This window comes from Plecotus auritus (assembly GCF_963455305.1).
Source record: "Plecotus auritus genome assembly, chromosome: 10".
NCBI lineage: Eukaryota > Metazoa > Chordata > Mammalia > Chiroptera > Vespertilionidae > Plecotus > Plecotus auritus.
This window is the reverse complement of record NC_137785.1, coordinates 62,147,745-62,166,687: the sequence shown is the minus strand read 5'-3', so window position 1 is coordinate 62,166,687 and position 18,943 is coordinate 62,147,745. Positions and strand designations below refer to the sequence as shown.

General features: G+C 51.2%; 1 protein-coding gene across 2 annotated transcripts; it reads right to left on the bottom strand.

Moving 5' to 3' along the window:
- Positions 1 to 158: 158 nt before the first annotated feature.
- ZNF507 (zinc finger protein 507) lies at positions 159 to 18,722 on the bottom strand. Of its 2 annotated transcripts, none has more exons than XM_080645324.1 (6): positions 18,573 to 18,722; positions 9,341 to 11,472; positions 8,090 to 8,207; positions 4,647 to 4,761; positions 3,733 to 3,867; positions 159 to 3,641 (listed from the first exon to the last, which is right to left on the bottom strand). In XM_080645324.1, exons 2-6 carry the CDS (start codon positions 11,468 to 11,470, stop codon positions 3,293 to 3,295), a joined length of 2,847 nt encoding a protein of 948 aa, XP_080501450.1. In that variant the 5' UTR covers positions 11,471 to 11,472; positions 18,573 to 18,722; the 3' UTR covers positions 159 to 3,292. The 2 variants fall into 2 exon arrangements, with proteins under 2 accessions (XP_080501450.1, XP_080501451.1); XM_080645325.1 differs by lacking the exon at positions 18,573 to 18,722 and adding an exon at positions 13,360 to 13,435.
- Between the last annotated feature and the right edge of the window lie 221 nt (positions 18,723 to 18,943).

Here is an 18,943-nt window from a genome sequence, read left to right as displayed (position 1 = left end):
TAGTTGGACGAGTTACCAGGGGGCGATCCTAAGCCTTCGCTGACTCCTTGGGAAGTTCTTTATCTAAACCTAACTTTCTAAGCGATCAGATCAGTATTTCCAAGGTAAGTACAGATACAACCTTTTGCTAATAAAGCCTCGAGTCAAGTTTTTTTTTTTAACAAAAAGTTTATTACCAAAATACAATATTAAAGTCAATACATGACAAATTCCTATAAAGCAAAATAAATTATTCTACCATTGTACAGTATTCCCGAAGGCAGCTGACACACGGCAGCTCTGCCTCACTGGTGAGCGGGCAAGCTGTTCTGCCGTGAACACAACCCTGGAGTTTCGGGCATTAAGGCATGCAGCTCGCTGTGCAGGATAATTTCACAAAATGCAAACCATCCCATTTTACACATTGTCAGGATGAACTGTAGTCTTCCCATGTCAGTGTTCCAGAAATGTTCAGACTTTGGCTACAGAAGCAATGCTATAGTGTTACACAATACTCATTTATTAAAAAAATACATGTCTTCATGTCCTTGAATAGCAAACTCAAGTTCCTATTAAATATATTTTATAGAATATGACTTAGAGCACCTTGCTGTACAATAAAAAAAGGTTAAATAAGTGACTATGAAAACTGAAAATATACCGAGTCTCACCAGGGGAGTCTGCTCCTCTTTGCCAAGCCTCATACACTGCAGGAGATACAATGTAAACATGGATGCCCGCCCCTGCTCTGTGAGGAAAGGGAAGTAACACCCGGCCACCAACAGCCACCTCGGACAGGATGAAAGACCTGGGCGACGGCTGTACAGTGTCACTACCACGTGGTGCCTCCCGATCACCGGAGTGTTGGCACTTTGGAGCCTGGCCAGTGTGTTCTGAATTATTAGAGAGAGAGAGGAAACGGGAGCCCTGAAAAGTGTTCCTTATCATGGGCACATGCATCGCCTTCCCCTCCCCACCTCTGCCTTATCCAGTAAGTTTATTTGAAAAACTGTTTTCACTATCAGCTCTTAGAATTATCAAGTGTTCAGAGTGGAGAACACAAGGTTTTGTATGGCAACCGGTCTGAGCCAGTAAATAAAATGTTATTCCTAGAAAGGGGACTCCTGCTGGTTACTTTAATACCTATCTCTTCCTCAATTACCACTGCATGTTTAGTCTTTAGAAATACTCAGTTGTCTTTGGGAGAGAGATTTAAGGCTGGCCACAAACCGGTAAGGAGAATGCCTTGGGTTTGTGGTTCCCCCTAGAGGCCAGGAGAGAGCTTTTGAGGATTGTCTAGGCCAGATGAATATTAAAAGACTTTGAACTTCTGGGCTAGTTTTTATCCCATGAGCTAGGGATACTTTAAATCCATGATTCCAAATGAAAAATTTAAGTAACAATCAATGGAAGTGGTTTAAGAAAATGAAGAAAGATAATTTAAAAATTCACTGTTGAAATAGTTGGGATTTTTTTGGTTATTCGTATTTTCCAAATGATTACATAAAATTAAAGCCAAGGAAAATTTATAAAACAAAAATCTTCGAAGGTTGTTAATTTTCAGAATCAGAGATTTTTGTAAAGAAATACCGGGTCATAGCTACAAGCAATGGAGGAGTGGACTGAGTGGTAACAATATAAGTGATAATAATGGAACTATTTAAAGTATTTTATTTGAATTTGAAATGAAATTGTTTTAATTCTGAAAACAGGAGGAAATGAACATAAATCCACAGGCAGTGGACTTGGGGAATATAATTTACGAGATATAAACTTGTTTTATCTTTGTACAATCCACATATCCGGAATGGAGTAACTTTCATAAGTAACTTAGAGCCACCTAAACTAAAATGCCGCACAGTTACGATCCATTCTGTGTGTTTAAGTCGTCATGAAGAGGAAATGATGCCTGGCCCCACTTAAACAGTCCCTAATGCCGCCTTACAAACGGGAACTCGTCCGGGTTACACCTGGCTTGGGGAAGAGCATTCTTTCCTAGAATGTGTCCCTAGAGCATCACTTCAAAACCTGTCTTCCCCATTTCCGGCTGATCGGCGCCAGGGCAGGAGCCGTTCAGGAAGAGCACCAGGAGGGGGCCCGCACGGCCCGCCTCCGACTGTGGGCACAGTTTCCTTCAACAAAACAAGGCGTAAGTAAATGACCAAACTACCAATGCAAAAACAAAGCACCCTCCTCTGACTCTGGAGAACGCATTAATACAAAACATGTAAAAAATGAGAAGTCACATCTATCTGATGGCGCGCTCCAAAGCAAAAGCCGACGGAGGAATTTCCTAGAAAGGAGAAACCCTGCAGACTTGCCAAATGTTATTTGTTATTCAAAGCTTCATAAACAACCCGAATTTTCATATTTTAACGACGTGTTTACATCTCTTATGCTAAGTGTAACTAAATCAATGAACTCCAGGGAAGTAAAACCTCAGAGCCCACATTTTAACAGATTCTGGATCTCACCCTTCTTCCCCCCAAATGATTTTCATTTAAGAGATCAAACTATTAAAAAAAAAGAGAGCTCAAACTACTTCCAAGGTCTGATGATCAAGTGCAAATCTGTATACTTTGTTGTTTTAATAGACTCGTCCAGCTAAACACTCGGACTGGTTCAGAAGAGGGGCAGATGGCTGTGTAATTGCCGAGACCCCGTGGTGACCTGTCAGGTCCCGAACGGAACCTCTGGGGAGCACCTGCCCTGGGCTGAGACAGTGTTAGGAACCCCAAGGTCTGACTGAGTCTGGTGTCCACAGGAAACCCTGTAAATTTAAGACATTTACTCCTTAAATGCCTATTTACAATCTAGGTGTAGATTCAGAGGTCTCCTTTCTTTCCTTTTTTTGAAGGAGTAAAGCAACGTGTCTGAGACCGAGTCTCTGACACTTCCTCTCCGTTGGGGAAGACTCAGGTAGAACACGGGGAAGCCCTCCCTGCAGAGCCGCTGTCTCGCTGCAAAGGAAGAAAACCACGTCCTGCTTGAGACTGTGTCTCTTTTACAGCAATAGTTTTAGGACAGTTCCTGAAAAACCCTTCCTGGCTCTTCTGTTTGGATTCTACACGTAATAGCTTCTAGTAATAAATACACTCAACGCTAATAGGAGGTAACGGAGGGTTGATACAGGGTCACTTCTTTGCTTCCTCCCCAACCCATTTCCCCCGACTCAGAATACTTAAATATTATTGCTGCTCATCCATTTGGAATTCCTTTGATTACATTACACATTTGGTTCCAAAGTCACACCTGTCAGTCCCCCTCCTGTGTCTGCGGGCGTCTGAGGAGGTGAGACGCAGGCCCGCGGCGTCTAGCTCGTGTTGAGAGCTGCGCCGGGCTCCTTGTTCAGGATGATGTTGACAATCTCACCCTCGTGCTCCTTCATGTGGTCCAACAGGTTTTCTTTGCTGGTGGATTCGAAGCCACAGATGCAGCAGCAGAAGAGTAAGACGCAGTACTCCATGCCCGGGGGGGCCGCCCCGGGGTTCTTGTCTAAGCGACACGAGGAGTTACTTGTGGGGCTCAGTTTCTCGCGCTCGGTGGGAGCCTGGGGAGTCGCCTCCGAGGACGACACCACAGTGTCCACACCCCCAGAGGGGGGGTCAGCTCCTTCTTCACTGCTGTTTAACGGAGTCTTTCCAGGGGACTTCCCGAGAACCCTTAAAGCCAAACAAAGCACCGAACCGTGAGTGGGTGAGAAGGCAGGGCTTGAACTTACACGTGACGGCGCAGGCCGCGTGGGGTCCGTACCTGCTGCTCTGGGAGATGGCGTCATTGATGGCCTTGTTCACCTGCTCGTAGTTGTAGTTGCGGTCGCTGGCGTGCTTCCACATGTGCGACTTCAGGGAAGGCGGGTGGCTGCACACGTACCCGCACAGAGAGCACCTGCGGCGGGAGGGAACCATGTCTGTGGAGGGAGCCCCCCGCAGGATGAAAGCAGGGCCTTGTAAGGCATGTTCTGTCAGGTTTCACTGAGAGTCACACAGACCTGCCCACACTCCCCGTGCAGCACCCGGGACCCCAGGGGAGAGCTGGCACAGAAACAAGTGTCCTCGGGTGCGAGTGCGAGCCAGGCCCGGCACTCCCTGTCCTGCCGGCCTCGCTGGGCTGGGAACCGGGTCCTCCGGCGCCAGCAGGACAAGCGGACAATGAAAGCTGCGGTTTATGCCCAAGAGGCCCGTTTACTTAGGAGTCATGACTTCTATCTGCCAGCGTATCTCCATCCACTGAATGCTGCTATTTCCTGAGAACGACTAGAATTAGCCTCTATGGAAAACCAAGCAGTAAAACGATCTTCTTCTACACATGATGGGTTAATTTCCAAAAACAGGATCTTCCACAGGGAATTTTACTGCTTTTAAGCGCTAAGACTCTTTTGCTGGAATACTCAGGGCCCAAATGACTGAACATTGCTATGACGATCCATTGCTATATGACTGGAACCCGGGACTGACAGCCACAGGCACCGTCCCTCACTCCAGCCAGTCACAAGGCTGCGGGCCGGGACTCCAGCTTAGAACTCAGTCTTAACCAGCTAACAGCACCTGTGAACGCTGCTTAGCGTCTGTCTGTGTTCAAACGAGAGCGTGAGTGTTTAATAACTCACTCTTTTTTCTTTATGGAGTGCTGGAGCACAAGCATTAGTACCAGGCCACCACACTCACCTGTACGGCTTGTCCGAGTTGTGGGTCCGTCTGTGGTTTCTGACACCGACGTATGTTGTACTTGTGTAATCGCACACGTCGCATCTGTACTGTTTCTGGGTTGAAGACTTATTCTCTGGACAAGGCATTTCAGAGTTTTAGTGACAGGCTTTCATTAGGTTCAAATGGCAGCACTCACACCCATCGTCAATGAGCATTTATACCAACAGCACTAATACCTCCAGCCAGGCTCTCTCAAGACCAAGTTAACAAGTCAGAAAACGGCTCACAGGTCACCTGGACCTGGATCACCAGCAGATGTAAAGTGAACGTCACCTGACTGGGAGACATAGATACACTGGGTTGGTCTCTACATAACCTTGCCCCAAATTCTAAAAGGATGGACTTGATGCCAGTGCCCGCTGACTACTAGCAGCGGAATTAGCCAGAGATACAGTTAATGTGAAAGGTATTAGTCTAATCAACATGGGTACATTGTCTTAGGGAAACAACCATTTGCCAACAAGCTGTAATTTAGTATCAGAATCCAATAATCTGAAGTGTGGCTACAAAGTATCTGTGACAAACGGAATACAAACAGCTTAGTGCTTTTTCAGTCTGTGGGTTTCCTCTGTTTATGACTGTCAGCTGTCAATGCAACAACCAGGGAAAAGCAACTGTCTGCTATTACACGCCAGGTAACACTGTGCCGCTGGTGACATCCAGCACCCTGGCCGGTCCGAGGACAAAGGTTATAGCCAACGTGAATATGCAACTCTGAATCCACAGGCCACCGTGCAACAGGGCTGGGATGCTGAGCCCGGAAGCCTGGACACGCCGAGTGACGTGAGCAATGGAAACTGCTCCTGAAGACGCCCAAGCCTTGTCTACTGTGTGAGCACCGAGGCCACACCACCCCCAGTCCGACGGCTCTATACTCAGAACAAAGCAAGCGCAGCCACCGAAGAGGCAGAGCGGGGGGAGCTCAGAGACAACACACCACAACACAGGGAGGTGAAATGCAGGCACAAAAGCAAATCCACACTAAATTTTAACAAAACAAAGAAAATCCTTAATTTAAAGCTTTGTAAAATGGGTATTTTCTTTTGCTAGTACCTACTTTTGCCAGACAGAACAAAATGTCCTAATATCCTGGCATAAGTCTATTACATTAAAGAGACACACTAATCATAATTATAATCTAAGTGTTACTCCTAATTGGTAGGTTAACAATTTGGACTTCTTATGAAGGGCACTGCTCCAAATATAGTTTAAAAACCCCTGAAAAATAAAGCCTGGGAGGCCGGGTCCTAACTCCGTGTGAGCAGCATCGCAGACAGGCCACGAACAAAACCACCACGAGAGCGGCCTGCACACAGGACGGGAGGCTGTGCTGCCCTGAGCAGCTGTTTCCAGGGGGAAGGTACTGGGTTTCAACTCAAGACCTTGGGCTTCATCTTTGCTGCCAGCACCGTGTGATCACAGGCAAATCATTTCCCCTCTGGGGGACCTGGCTTTCTTATCTACAAGACGGAGCGACCGGAGGACTCCAGTGCGGTCAGCACGCCAGGGGCACCGTGTTCTTCCTCTGCCGCAGCTGTAGGTTCCTTCTCTGACGTGTCCTAGCTGCTAACTCCCTGCGGGCAGGAACCTGCCTGCTGTGTTTACAGCGACTCCCCAGGGCTTGGCAAATTGCAGGTTTGCAACGAAGAACGGCTTACTTAGATCTCACAAGGAAGCACACATGGAGGTGCTCTGCCCCCGGCTCTGGTGGAGCACCATCTGTCTTGGTCACTGGGCTCCTCAACGGCGCTGCCGCCTTTACTGTGCTCCCGGCACCAGGGCCGGCCCAGGATGGTCCTGACTTGGGCAGAACACACGTCCCAAGTACCACGGCCCTGTGCCTCTGAGCTGAAACGTGCCCTGAGGTGCCCGTGCCGTCCTAACGGGCAGAGACGGACCACAGGGCACACGCCTCCCTCTTTTTGAATGCGATCACGAAGCGGTTAAAGCTTCAGTGAATGCCAATGACTCATCTTTCCCTTCTCTGTGAGCTGGGCACTTGTTCTTTGGTCTGACGACCAGATTTTGAAAGCTCAACGCTGAATGAATAAAGCGCCCAGGAGGTCGTCCGTCACCTCAACTGTCACTCTCTGATGACAAAGTCGGGCGAGTGGGCTGGGTGGGGAAGGCATGGCCTGCATGTGAAATCCACACTCGACCCCAGGCGGCTACAAGGTGGAATGTGGCAGAGACACTAACGTTGGACAGCTCGCCATATAATAATGAACTGGCTACTTTAATTTTGAGCTCACATGTTAATCTTTCCATTAAAATGGTGAGTTTTAACTTGTTAACGGCCCATTTGGACAGTTAGGTGACTGCTTGAAAGGACATGTTCCAGCCCTGGGCTCACCGCAGGCGGTGGTGCCACTGAGCAGGACTGACTTTATCCCGCCATTCGGGATTCACGGCCCAAAGCTGTCGAATGTTCTCAGGCTCCTTCACAGGGATGTGGAGCAGAATGTGTAGAGGGAGAGGAGCACTCGGCTATGCTGCAGGAAGGAAGCAAACTGTTTAGCTCAGCCATCTCTGCAGAGGCAGATGCTGTCATAAACTCCTTTTGCCTGGGAGACGTTTGCAGGGCGACAGCTGCTTGACAGGGGATGCGGGTGTCAGCGCAGTTCTCTCAGAAACATTCCCGCGCCGGTTATGCGTGCTGGGGTATAATGTGATGAACATTACAGGAAAACATTTCACTCTGCAATCGTTTCTAACTTTAATTCTTACGAAATCTAAAAAGGAAAGTCACCCCAATATGTTTTATTTCCCATAAACACGGTGCACCATACTCAAGGCACTTGGGAGTTTATCAATTTAAGTGAGCTGACGCAGGGAAGCGCAGCTCAGCACGCGTTAGCCCAGATTCTCCCGATGTGGCTCCCGCCTTTCCATGGGGCGCGAGTGACATCTTTGGATGCTAATATTCCTATCAGCCGAGCCTTGACTGAGCGGTGCCTGACTCGCACATAAAGAGATCTGGTGCCGTGTTTTAAAGGGAGTGCAGATGACATCTGGCAGCAACCTTGGTTACGGTAAGATCACAGCAGGGGCCTCAGTTAGAGTCGGGGGAGGGGGGGGCTGCCATCTGTGAGCTGTTTCCTCGGGTCAGCTGGGCTGGGGGAGGGGCAGGCTGCTGCTTCGCTGCGGCTTCCCTGGCTTGCGGGCCTGGCACCTAAGGTTCATGCCGCCTTTGGCTCTTACAGGACAGCAGAAATGTCAGTGTCAGATCTCCCTACAAGGTGAAGCTGAGGACTTACAGCACTTCGATCAGGACTCAGCGTGTCCCCAGGAGGAGACCAGAACCCACAGTGCAAAACAGAGGAGGACAGATGCAGCTTTAGTCCTGAAAACCCCCACCTGACAGACCGCTCAGGCGCTCCTCACCTGGGACGCACACCTACCTTCCTGGGCACACTTCGCCTCAGCAGTGTCCCTGGGGATCCGGGGCTCAGCAGAAGCCGCGACTGACAGGGGATCTGGAAGGCTGTGCTGCTCTCTCTCATGGCTCCTCAGCTGACTCTGGACACGAGAGAAACGAACAGCAATTCCTAATGAACTCACTGCAGTTACAGGAGCCGTGCTTCCTTGGCCTGGAACCTCGAACACACCACCAAGGCTCCAAAGCAAGCGTGCCCCATCATTCTCTGAGCCTTTGGCCGTTTATGGGAAGAACGGCCCCGGGGAAGCATCAGGAAGGCAGTGCTCTCCAGGTTCCGTCCTGGGTCCTGGAGTGGTGTGTGCACACTCACCCCAGGGACAGGCCCAGGGAGAGGGCCGGAGGGCTCCCAGAACCAGCGCTTTCACAGAAAGAAATCCCACCAGCCACTGCTGGCCTCCTGCAGCTGTATCCCAGGAATCAGGAGCATAGTCGCTGCAGGCACCCCTGGGACTGGCCCTGCCCCCACCGAATTCCCCCCGTCCAGTGGCCAAGGCCATTCCCGATTCCAGGAGGGCAATCTGAGTGGAGCGGAATCTCCCTCAAAGGCCTTTCCTTCCTGAACCATCTCACTACCAGCCACCCCTGGGTCGCCTGAGAGAACGTCCACGTCCCTGTTTCCCAGTGGGCCCTTTAGGGTAGAAAAAAAGGCCTAAGTCACTGATCCAAAGAATGCAAATTTCCTTTACAAAAACAGCGTTTCATGCTGGTTGTTGGCTTCGAGGTCGCACATAAGGTGAAAGTCACACAGTCAAGGTGACCTTGAAAGTTCCTTAAAGTGCCCATACAGCTACCACATGGCTCTGTGTCCACGGCACTGTCTCATCCAGCCCCTTCCTCCTTCTGCAATGAGACGAGTCACTGGGCTGGCTCTGCAGCCGTGGAGGGGACGACGTGCACTTCGGGGCCGTGTGCTGCTGATGTGGGTTACATCTGCGCATCTGTGTGTGTGCATGCTGTCCCCGCTGCACATCCCCTTGCACTGTACAAGCCACACATGCTGAAGAGACACTAAGACACTACCTAAGGCCAGAGGCGGCCAGGGAGAGCCCTACTCCAGAAGTCCCGATGACCCAGATTTCAGTCCCCATCGTCTGGGCCAACTACCAAACCTTCTTGGGTCTGTTTCCCGATCGACCAAATGTGGGTGGACTGTACCCACCACGCCTGTCCCTGCTCCGAGTCTGGGCTCCCGAGAGCACGTGGGGCCGCGTACCTTATAATGGAAGGCCTCGGCGCAGCGCTTGCACTGGTACAGCCGGGCCTTGCAGTGGTGGATCATGTGGCTCTCCAGCTCCTTGCTGCTATCGGCCACGTGCTCACAGATGGGACACTGGTAGGGCTGCCTCTGCCGGTGGACCCGCAAATGCTGCTTGATGTAGCCCTTGTTCCCGCTCGCGTAGTGGCAGAGGCGGCAGCGATAGGGCCGCTCGGCGTTGGGGATGTACTCCACCACGCCGCCGCCCGACAGGCCGGCCTCGCCGCTGGGCTGGCACTGGGCGTTGTCCTGCAGCTCCTTCAGGATGTCCTCGTCCGAGGCGTTCTGGTCCGTCCTTTCCCGCAGCTTCTCAATGACAGTGAGCAAGGACACGCTGATGCCCGTCTTCACCTGCCCGTCCGACAGTTCCTGCCTGCCCTCCGGGAGTGCCACCAAGGGGCAGCTGCTCTGGTTAAAACTCGTTAATCCGTTTGAAGAGTTTTTAAGGGGTGACATCATTTTAGAATAGGCTGCCAAGGTGCTATCCACCTGCCGCTGCCCGGTGTCTGGGTCTAAGAGGTTGACGTTCCCGTAGTGCCCAAGGTTGGCTCTCGTGAGCTCGGCGGCTCTGATGGGCATTGTGACCAGGGCTTCTGCCGCCAGCGAGTGCAGCCTAAGGGACTCGGAATTCGTCCTCCTTCGGCCCGGGGGGGCGTTCTCATCAGGGGCCAGTCCCTGATGGATCAGCTCGCTCTCCTTCTTCTCTGTGTTGCTCCAGCCTATGATCAGCCCCCCGATATCGACGGTACACTGATCGGCACGATAGGCCTCCTCTCTCCCCTCACAGCCTGTCGGGGGCCCTGGAGGGGCCGGGAGGCTCCCCTCCTCTAGCGCAGCGTTCATGAGGAAAGGCTTCTGGGACACGGTCCCCTCGGCGCTGGGCAGACGCTCCACGATCACGTTCACGTGGCCTTTCTTGTTGGGGCTGCTGCTGATGATCTTCTGTGCCGACGAGAGGAGGCTCTCGGCCACCAGACTCTCCTCCGCATCGGAGATCACCTCCAACACGTCCTCCTCGTCAGGCCCCAGGGCCACCGACCCGCGGAGACCCGTGTCCCGCTCCGCACCCGGCAGGGCCGACGCCGAGGACGGAGGCTCTGAGCTGCAAATCTGTACCTGTACCGCCGGCCCATTGTGGATGCTCAGCTCGTTCTCTCCGATGGCGATGACCACGGCGTCCACTCCGCCGGGCGCAGCCGCCACCGAGGAGCCCAGCAAGCCCAGGGGCTCGTTCTCGTTTTCAAATATCGGGTAGGAGCAGTCCACCTCCCCGGCATGCTTCCAAGCGTGTGTCTTCAACATTCGCTGCTGCCCGCACGTGTAGCTACAGAACAAGCACCGGTACATGCCGTACTGTTCGTAGGCGTACCACTTCCTCCGCCCCCCGTCCTTCTCAGACGCGGCGGGGACGACGTGCGTCTGTGGACCACGCACGCGAACGGGGAGGTCGGGGGTGCCTTCGCGGTTCCGCTCTGTGGGTCTCAGACACACGGAGTGGGAGGGGCTCACGCACGGTTCGGCTTTGGGTTGAACGGGGCTGTTGGCATAGTTTTCGTGGTCATTCACCACGTGGGCTTCGAGCTCCTCTTGGCTTCTGGAGGTAACGTGGCACTCGGAGCACATCAGTATCACTTCGTTCTGCTGGCCGTGCTGCTGGATGTGGTCCTTGAGCACAGAGAAAGACGAGGACAGGAACTTGCAGAGGCTGCACTGGTAGGACATAGCCTTCCCGTCGTTCCGGGCGGGCGGGTCCGGGCTGGAAGGGATTTGTGACGGCTCGGCCCTTCTGATGTCAGCCACAGGGGGCGGCGCTCCTTTCGCTGGAGTCTCACCGAGCTCCTGGGCTTCAGGAGAGCTCGTCCCGGCACTTGGACGTGAGCGCTTCTTCCCAATCAAAAGACATTTTTGTGACTTTTCATGTTCCACTATCTTGCTCAACTTCTGGATAACATGGATTAACGGGTCTGTTTTAGCTGAACTCTGTCCATCGATTTCCAGTGAAGAAGTGATGACAGTGTCAGCCGTCAGTATAGCTTCCTGTTCCCCAAGGTCTGGCACCAACATGGCGACGCTGCTGCTCACTTCCATACCTAGAAAGGGGGGGCAGACCACAGAGAGACGCCAGGTCACAACCGGTTGAATGAACACAGCCATTCCCAGGGCAGAACCGCCTTAACTTACTATGAAATACCATCCCTAGAGCCGATACATGACTGATGCAACTTCTTACACCAAATATAATTGTAGTTTTTCTTCTCTGCAAGCCTTTGGACTTGTGAAAATACATAATTAACTGACCAGGAAGGACACAGTGAACTCTGAGAAGTACTATGCAACGAAACTAAAGAAAAGCAATAGTCCAGTTCCTCCTTTTACTTCCTTCATCTTCCTGAAGATAAACCACAAACGACGCTGTGGGTTTTCCAGAGCTCATATTAGTGGTCAGCTATCACCCATACATGTTATTTTTTTCCCCTGAAAGGAAAGGGCCATCGAAGACGGAAGCAATTGACATCCTAGTTGTCCACATACGCACGGGTCCTTAGAAAGAGATGCGTCTGGCCAAGGAAGTCACTCAATAGAAAATACAATCCCTTTCAGCCCAATCTTAAACACCGTTCCCTGACAGTACCTACGTTCCTTTCAAACTCCCTTTGGCTTAAAGTGAGATTATTTGTTGACTTGGATCTCATTTTTCAGGTTTAGGCTTTTCTTTTTTTCCAGCAACAAGTTTTGTTCTTCCAGATTTCAGGTGCATTTTGGAATCTCACAACATTCAATAAACTCCAGCAAAAGTTTTAGTGGCCCTAGCTGTAGACCAAAGACCATACCCCCGCCACAGGCTCTGAACTCTTACTTCAGGAGTTGAATCGTGGCCCCTGCTAGGACTGTACCCAAACTCCCGCCAGACCCCACAGTGCTCAGATGGCTCAGCACCGTCTCCCCTACCCACTCACAGCAGTCAGGGTGCTCCGTACTTCCTGCTCTCAGGCACACTAACTTTCCGTCTGGGCCCACATCACGCAGAAGTGCAAACCTTTTACCCCGGGGTTCTCTGGTGCCCTTCGCCCCCACCCCCTTCCCGACTGACCACACTCACAACCGGGATGCGCTCCAGCCGTGACAACAGGGATGACCACCCAGCAATCCGGGCTGTGGCCCTGTAGCCACTCTCTCCCTGAACAACCTGAGGGTATTACCTCCCAAAAGACGACAGATGCTCGTTGACTTACTAGTAAAAAATCACACTCCATGCTGTACTGTGGGGTCTGGGTTGCTGACCTTCAGGACCGTGACTGGCGGGGGCTGCCACTGTCCAGAATCAGAGTATCTTTCATACACATATTACCAGCCCAGGGAAAGATCAAAACTCCAAGTATGGTGTCTACCGAACATACAGCTTTTGCACCATCATGAAGTAGAAAAATCCTGTCCGAGGACCATCTGTACTCCCTTACAAAGGTCTTCCTCAGGCAGAAAGAACAAGTGTCTTAAGTCTTTACACTCAACCTCCGTCACTAAGAGGGACCAGTGATTGAGAGAACAATCTGTTTCTCTAGAAAAACCCTGTGTGACTTTCTAAGTCACTTTGCTGCCTGTGAATTCCACACGTTTAGGTCAAGGGAGCTGTGGCTCCGCACATGACGACCAATTCCCCTCCTGGGCCGCTCTCAGGCTTTATTTCTTCCGTTCAGTTAAATACAAACTAAGGATAGGAAACCTGCAGCATTCAATGTCTTGCACAGACGTGGGGCTCTACTGCAGACCTAAGGCCTCCTTCCCAGGAAATGTGACCTCAGCAAGCTGACTGATAACCTGGAGGCTAGCTTTGCACACCCACAGGCTGTCCCTCTTCACTCCTTGACATGACAGGAGCGGGGCAGACCATGCCAACTGCTCCCTGTGCAATGAAGAGGAGGAGGAGTTATCTCACCACAAGCAAAACACATTACAAAACAATCTGACAAGAGACTCACGTGGAAAGCCGTGTGCTCAGGGAAACCTGTGGCAGGTGCCCCATCTCCCTGGGCATTTACGTGTCTCACTGCAGAGGCTGCACATGTTGGGGATAAGTACAGAAATGGCATCTCTAAAACAGACAGGATAACATCAAATACACTGAGAAATACCTGAAAAACCAGTTTGGGGACACTTGCAAAAATCAATGCAAAAGTTAAGTCTCAGTGGAACAAAGTCTCTGCTAATCAGATTAGATAACAGCTCTTAATAAAGTCTACAGAGAGAGTTAAGTTGACCTTAAGGCCAACTCTAAACTTTCACAGAGTTCACTTAGGCCTGTGGTTGGCAAACTGCGGCTCAAGAGCCACATGCGGTTCTTTGGCCCCTTGAGTGTGGCTCTTCCACAAAATACCACGGCCTGGGCGAGTCTATTTTGAAGAAGTGGCGTTAGAAGAAGTTTAAGTTTAAAAAATTTGGCTCTCAAAAGAAATTTCTATCATTGTACTGTTGATATTTGGCTCTGGTGACTAATGAGTTTGCCGACCACTGACTTAGGCCACCAATGTGCATAAGTATATGGGACTGCATGTCAAGTGAAGTAAAATTTATTTGAATAGTAAGAGATGAAAATAAGGACAACAAAGACAATCCTAGTGGCTTAATAGCAACATGGACTGTGCTAATCCGCATACTATGCCTGGTCTCCAAGAGATCAGTGTGAAAGCAGCTACGGAAAACGTTACCCTGATGGGAGGCTGGTGGGAGAGAGAGGGTTAAAGACTGGCAGGTTTTGTAACTGGAGAGATGAGCAAGCAGGGGCTCATTATACTATTCTACTTGTGTAATGCTTAAATTTTTAATATAAAAAGTCATAGAAAACATTCATATGTGCAAGGCACCAAGCAAAGTACCAGGAAGAATGAAAAAAATTTAAATTCACAGTTTAAAACTGAGTTGAGAGAATAAGACAAACCTGGTTAGAAATTTAAAAGAATTAACAGCTTTTAGACAATGCGACAGTACACCAGGTAAAATCGTCAGCAACAGCCAATGACTAAACCCTAACAGAGAACGAAGCGCTCTTTAGGTCTGGAGAGGTAGGCAAAGGCTCCGTGAAGAGGTAAGACGACACTGAATTCCAAACGATGCCACCGTCGGCCCTCCAGGCTGTCCCAGGAGGCAGCACATCACCAGGACCCTGTCCTCTGGTTGCTGGGGTATGTCAACGGGGAGCCATGCCAGGAGGTCAGGAGGCAGCAGAGTAACATCAAGATCCTCATTTCCCTGGCCTCCTCCCCCCAGGTGGCCTTGAACGGGCTGGCTGTGTCCCTCCAGGCAGGCTGCTCTTCAGGACACTCCTGGTTCTGGCCCCTCTCCCTGCTCCTGACCTGCTCCACATCACCGTGCTATCCCCGGGGTTTGCCTGCCCAAGCCCCTCACCTGGACTATGAGCACCTTTGTAAATACATCCTCCTTCAATTATCCAACGTTGAGGGTGCCATTCGCTTTCTTGGGACTCTGTTGACACAAGGGTGACACTGACAATGACAGCAGCCGTAACATCACATTTTCAGGAGTGAGAATAAGCATGTTACCCAGGGGCTGGTGAAAAGACCAACATGGTTGACTCGGAAGACCTACTGGGAGGAGGAAAGACTAGAGGTCTCAGCCAAAGGGGTTTCCTGTTTGCAGCCTTCAGACATAACATGAGACCAAGTATATCAAATTGTCACAAATAAGTAAATAGCCCTGGCCGGGTTTCCTCAGTGGTCAGAGCAGCAGCCTGTGGACCGAAGGCTCTCGGGTCTGATTCCCAGTCAAGGGCACGGGTTGCAGGTTCCCCAGCCCCAGCAGGCGTGAGTGCAGGAGGCTACAAATCAAGGTTTCTCTCCCTCTCCCTCCTTTTCTTCCTTTCACGCTCTAGAAATGAATGAAAAAAATATCCTTGGGTGAGGATTAACAACAACAAACAGACCAGAATAGTTCTACCACCTTTCCCACTAAGTCTCAAATCTTTCCCAGACAACACGATTCCACAGGCAAAAGCTTATAATTAACATCTTTTTCAAACAAAAGAGCCAAATTAGCTGTTTCCTTGTAATTTTCTATTTGGTTTATTTATGTATCTAATTAGTACCTTTCAGGTACAGCAGTCAGTATGGTAATCAAAGTAAAATCAAGCTGAACAACTCACGTGGGCCTCGATGGGACTGGAGAAAGGCTATTAGCTTTCCTGTGTATGTACGGAGACAGTTCAATGTTATAAAGAACCTTTTCTTTCAGACTAAGAATTTGCTCTTTTCCAATTAGAAAAAAATTGTGCTATAGAAGTAATGGCCAATTCCCCATTCTTCCAGATTACTGTAATTCTAAAATACGAAACATAACCTGTTAGCTGTGTGACCTTAGGCAAGTCAGTTTCTGTGGGTTTTATTTTATTTTTATTCTCTCCCAAGGATATGTTTTTTATTGATTTTAAAGGGGGGGGGGAGAGGAGAGAGAGAGGGTGGGAGAGAGAGAGAGATGCCTTCCGTATGTGCCCTGACTGGGGATTGAACCCAAAACCTTCTTGGGGTATGGGAGGGTGCTCCAACCAGCTGAGCCCCCGACCAGGGCTGTTTCTGTGGGTTTTAGATTCCTTAGGTATAAAACAAAAGCAGGGGGCTGGATGAGCTTTCCTGTCCCTGAATTACAAACTATCTGTAAAAAATTACCCCAAACTGCTCCGCATTTAGATTTACCCTACTAGTCAGCTATAACTTATTTGCATTAAAATCTCCTTAGCTCAATGTAATTATTGCTACCGAGAAAAAAACTGAGTATAAATATCACAGGTATATGAATTTCCAGTATAAAATTCCTTAGCTGGCATCCAGCCTGAGGTAATATTCTAGTTTGGCAGCTACAATGAAAACATCAGGTCCAACTAACGTCAATCAATATTCAGATTTAACATTTACTGAGCACCTGTAATGTGCCAAGCATGTCCCAGGAGACCGTGAAGATGAATTGGGGGGTGGGTTCCTTGCCCTTGACAGTGTCTGTGCAGATTCTGTATATCACTCATGTAATTCCTGGTAATGTTAACCTTTTTTTTCTTCCCCCTTTTTAAATCTTTATTGTTGAAAGAATTACTTATGTTGCCGAAACCGGTTTGGCTCAGTGGATAGAGCGTCGGCCTGCAGACTGAGGGTCCCAGGTTCGATTCCGGTCAAGGGCATGTGCCTGGGTTGCGGGCACATCCTCAGTGGGAGGTGTGCAGGAGGCAGCTGATCGATGTTTCTCTCTCATCGATGTTTCTAACTCTCTATCCCTCTCCCTTCCTCTCTGTGAAAAATCAATAAAATATGTATTAAAAAAAAAAAAAAGAATTACATATGTCTCTCCTTCCACCCCCCCCCCCCCCCGCCGTTGACCTTTTCTATCCTGCCCCTGGTACTATTAATCTCTTTTTCTGCAGATGAGGAATCTGAGACTCACAGATATAAAGTAACTAATGGTTTAAGAATTGGAATCCAAGGCTATATGATTCCAAATCTATCCTTTCTCAATACACCAACTTCCTTTTATTTTTCAGTGAGAACAAAGTTTGTAAGTAGTGATACTGAAAAGAAACGGCCTCTCACGGCTAGTTTGTGTCAACCGGGTCAGCATGTGTGTGATTTTTTTTTTTTTTAAATATATTTTATTGAAATTTTACAGAGAGGAAGGGAGAGAGATAGAGAGCTAGAAACATCGATGAGAGAGAGACATCGATCAGCCGCCTCCTGCACACCTCCTACTGGGGATGTGCCTGCAACCAAGGTCCATGCCCTTGACCGGAATCGAACCCGGGACCCTTCAGTCCGCAGGCCGACGCTCTATCCACTGAGCCAAACCGGTTTCGGCGCGTGTGTGTGATCTTGGGGGAGGGGGGGTCAGGGTCTAGGATGTTGCCCATACGGAAACAGTAGTGCCCCGGTCAGTGACTTAAAGGTCACGTGGCTGTTAAGTGGCACAGTGTCTTTCAAATCCGTTCCTGAAACCAACAGATCCTCGGATCCTCAATCTTCAGAATCCAGCTGTGGCCAAGAAGGAAAGCAGGTGGCATCCAACATTTCTCTTAACTTGGAGAAACAAAGTAATGATTTTTTTTGGGGGGGGGGGGGGCGGTAAGACATTTCTCAATATTCTTATGGCAAAAAGAACCCAACGATGGGATGCACATTTACATAATGTATCCAATAAGGCGAGTTTAGGACGTTGTGTAAGTTATCACAAAATACCTCTGGGAATGTCTCCCATCATTTTAATGTATTTTATGCTTTAGCTCCGAATTTACCTAATTGACTCGAGATACTATTGGTTTTGCTGGTACCACTTTCCCATGAATAAGGAACGATGATCTGCATACTGTTGTTGTGTGTGAGTTTTTCTTTTTTAAAAAAAATCTTAACTGAAAACAATCGAATAACAGTGATTCTGCAAACGTCAAACACTCCCACGAGCAAGGCGGGCTGAGGGGCGGGCAGCATCACGAGGCGGGACGCCGCCGTGTCCGGACCCACGGACCCACCTCCCCGGGAGCGCAGGGCCAGCGCCGCTCCCACGTGTCCCCGCGCCCGGTGGTTTCACTCTCTAAGGAAGAACCTGAAAGTTCAAAGGGCGCTTATTCGTTTCACCTGGATGCAACCTTTCGGCGGAGGAGGTCACTGCCGGGGCAGAAGGTGTTTGCTCTCCCCGGGAAGTGAACGCTAACGGGGTTCCCCGGGAAAGGAAAGGGGGGGGGGGCCGGGGTCCCTCTGCCATCCGTGGCGCACGCGCGGGGCCCCGCGGAGAAGCACAGAGAAAGTGCGCGGGAGGCGACAGCCCCGAGGCCGCCTGGAGCAGAGATGCGGGCTGAGGCCAGAGCGCAGCCCGGCCGGCGCCGAGGCGGCTTCCGGCGCGGAGGCAGCCTGGCGGGCCTGTCACTCAGCCGCACGAGCCGCTCCCCGGGCGCCCCCGTCTCACGGGCGGGAGCTCTCCTCACGGCCGGCGAGGCTGGGACAAGGGGGCGGCCGGGCTGCTGCGCGGGCTGTTTCTGCACCTGCAGCGCTGACGGGCCGGCGGCGGGGGCGCGGTGCGGGGCAGCCGCGGGCCTCGTCGCGGGCGCACGGGGACCGCAGGGGGCGGCGGCGAGGCCCGCGGGGAGGCGCGCACATGGCCGGCGGCGGCGCCCGCAGCGGCGAGGGGCGGCCTCGGGACGCAGTACCTGCGATTGGGCGGCGGCTGCTGCTCCGCGGGCCTCTGGGGGCCGGCCGGGCGCCCCTGTGCCCTCGCCCTCGTCCTCTCCCGCCGCGTTCCCAGCTCAGCGCCTTCTTTCCCCCGCTTTTCCGCTCCTCACCGGAGATCCAAGATGGCGGCGCAGAGCCGGTCACGTGAGACGCGGGCGGTCAGGTGACAGAGGGCCGCGGCGAAGGGGCGGGGCGATCCGCAGGCCACGCCCACAGCAGCCTTGCGAGGGCGAGCTGGGCGGGCGCGGGGAGGGCGGGGCGACGCGCAGACCCCGCCCACAGGCTCTCGAGGGCGGGGCGGGCGTGGGGAGGCGCGGGCGCGGGGTGGGCTCCCGAGGCCCCTGCGCTG

Coding starts and splice junctions, on each gene's coding strand:
- ZNF507 (XM_080645324.1), bottom strand. CDS start 11,470: ATGGAAGTGAGCAGCAGCGTCGCCATGTTGGTGCCAGACCTTGGGGAA. Junction 8,208..9,340: donor CCGAGGCCTTCCATTATAAG/GTACGCGGCCCC, acceptor TCTCGTGTCCAG/AGTCAGCTGAGGAGCCATGA. Junction 4,762..8,089: donor GGCGAAGTGTGCCCAGGAAG/GTAGGTGTGCGT, acceptor TGCCTTGTCCAG/AGAATAAGTCTTCAACCCAG.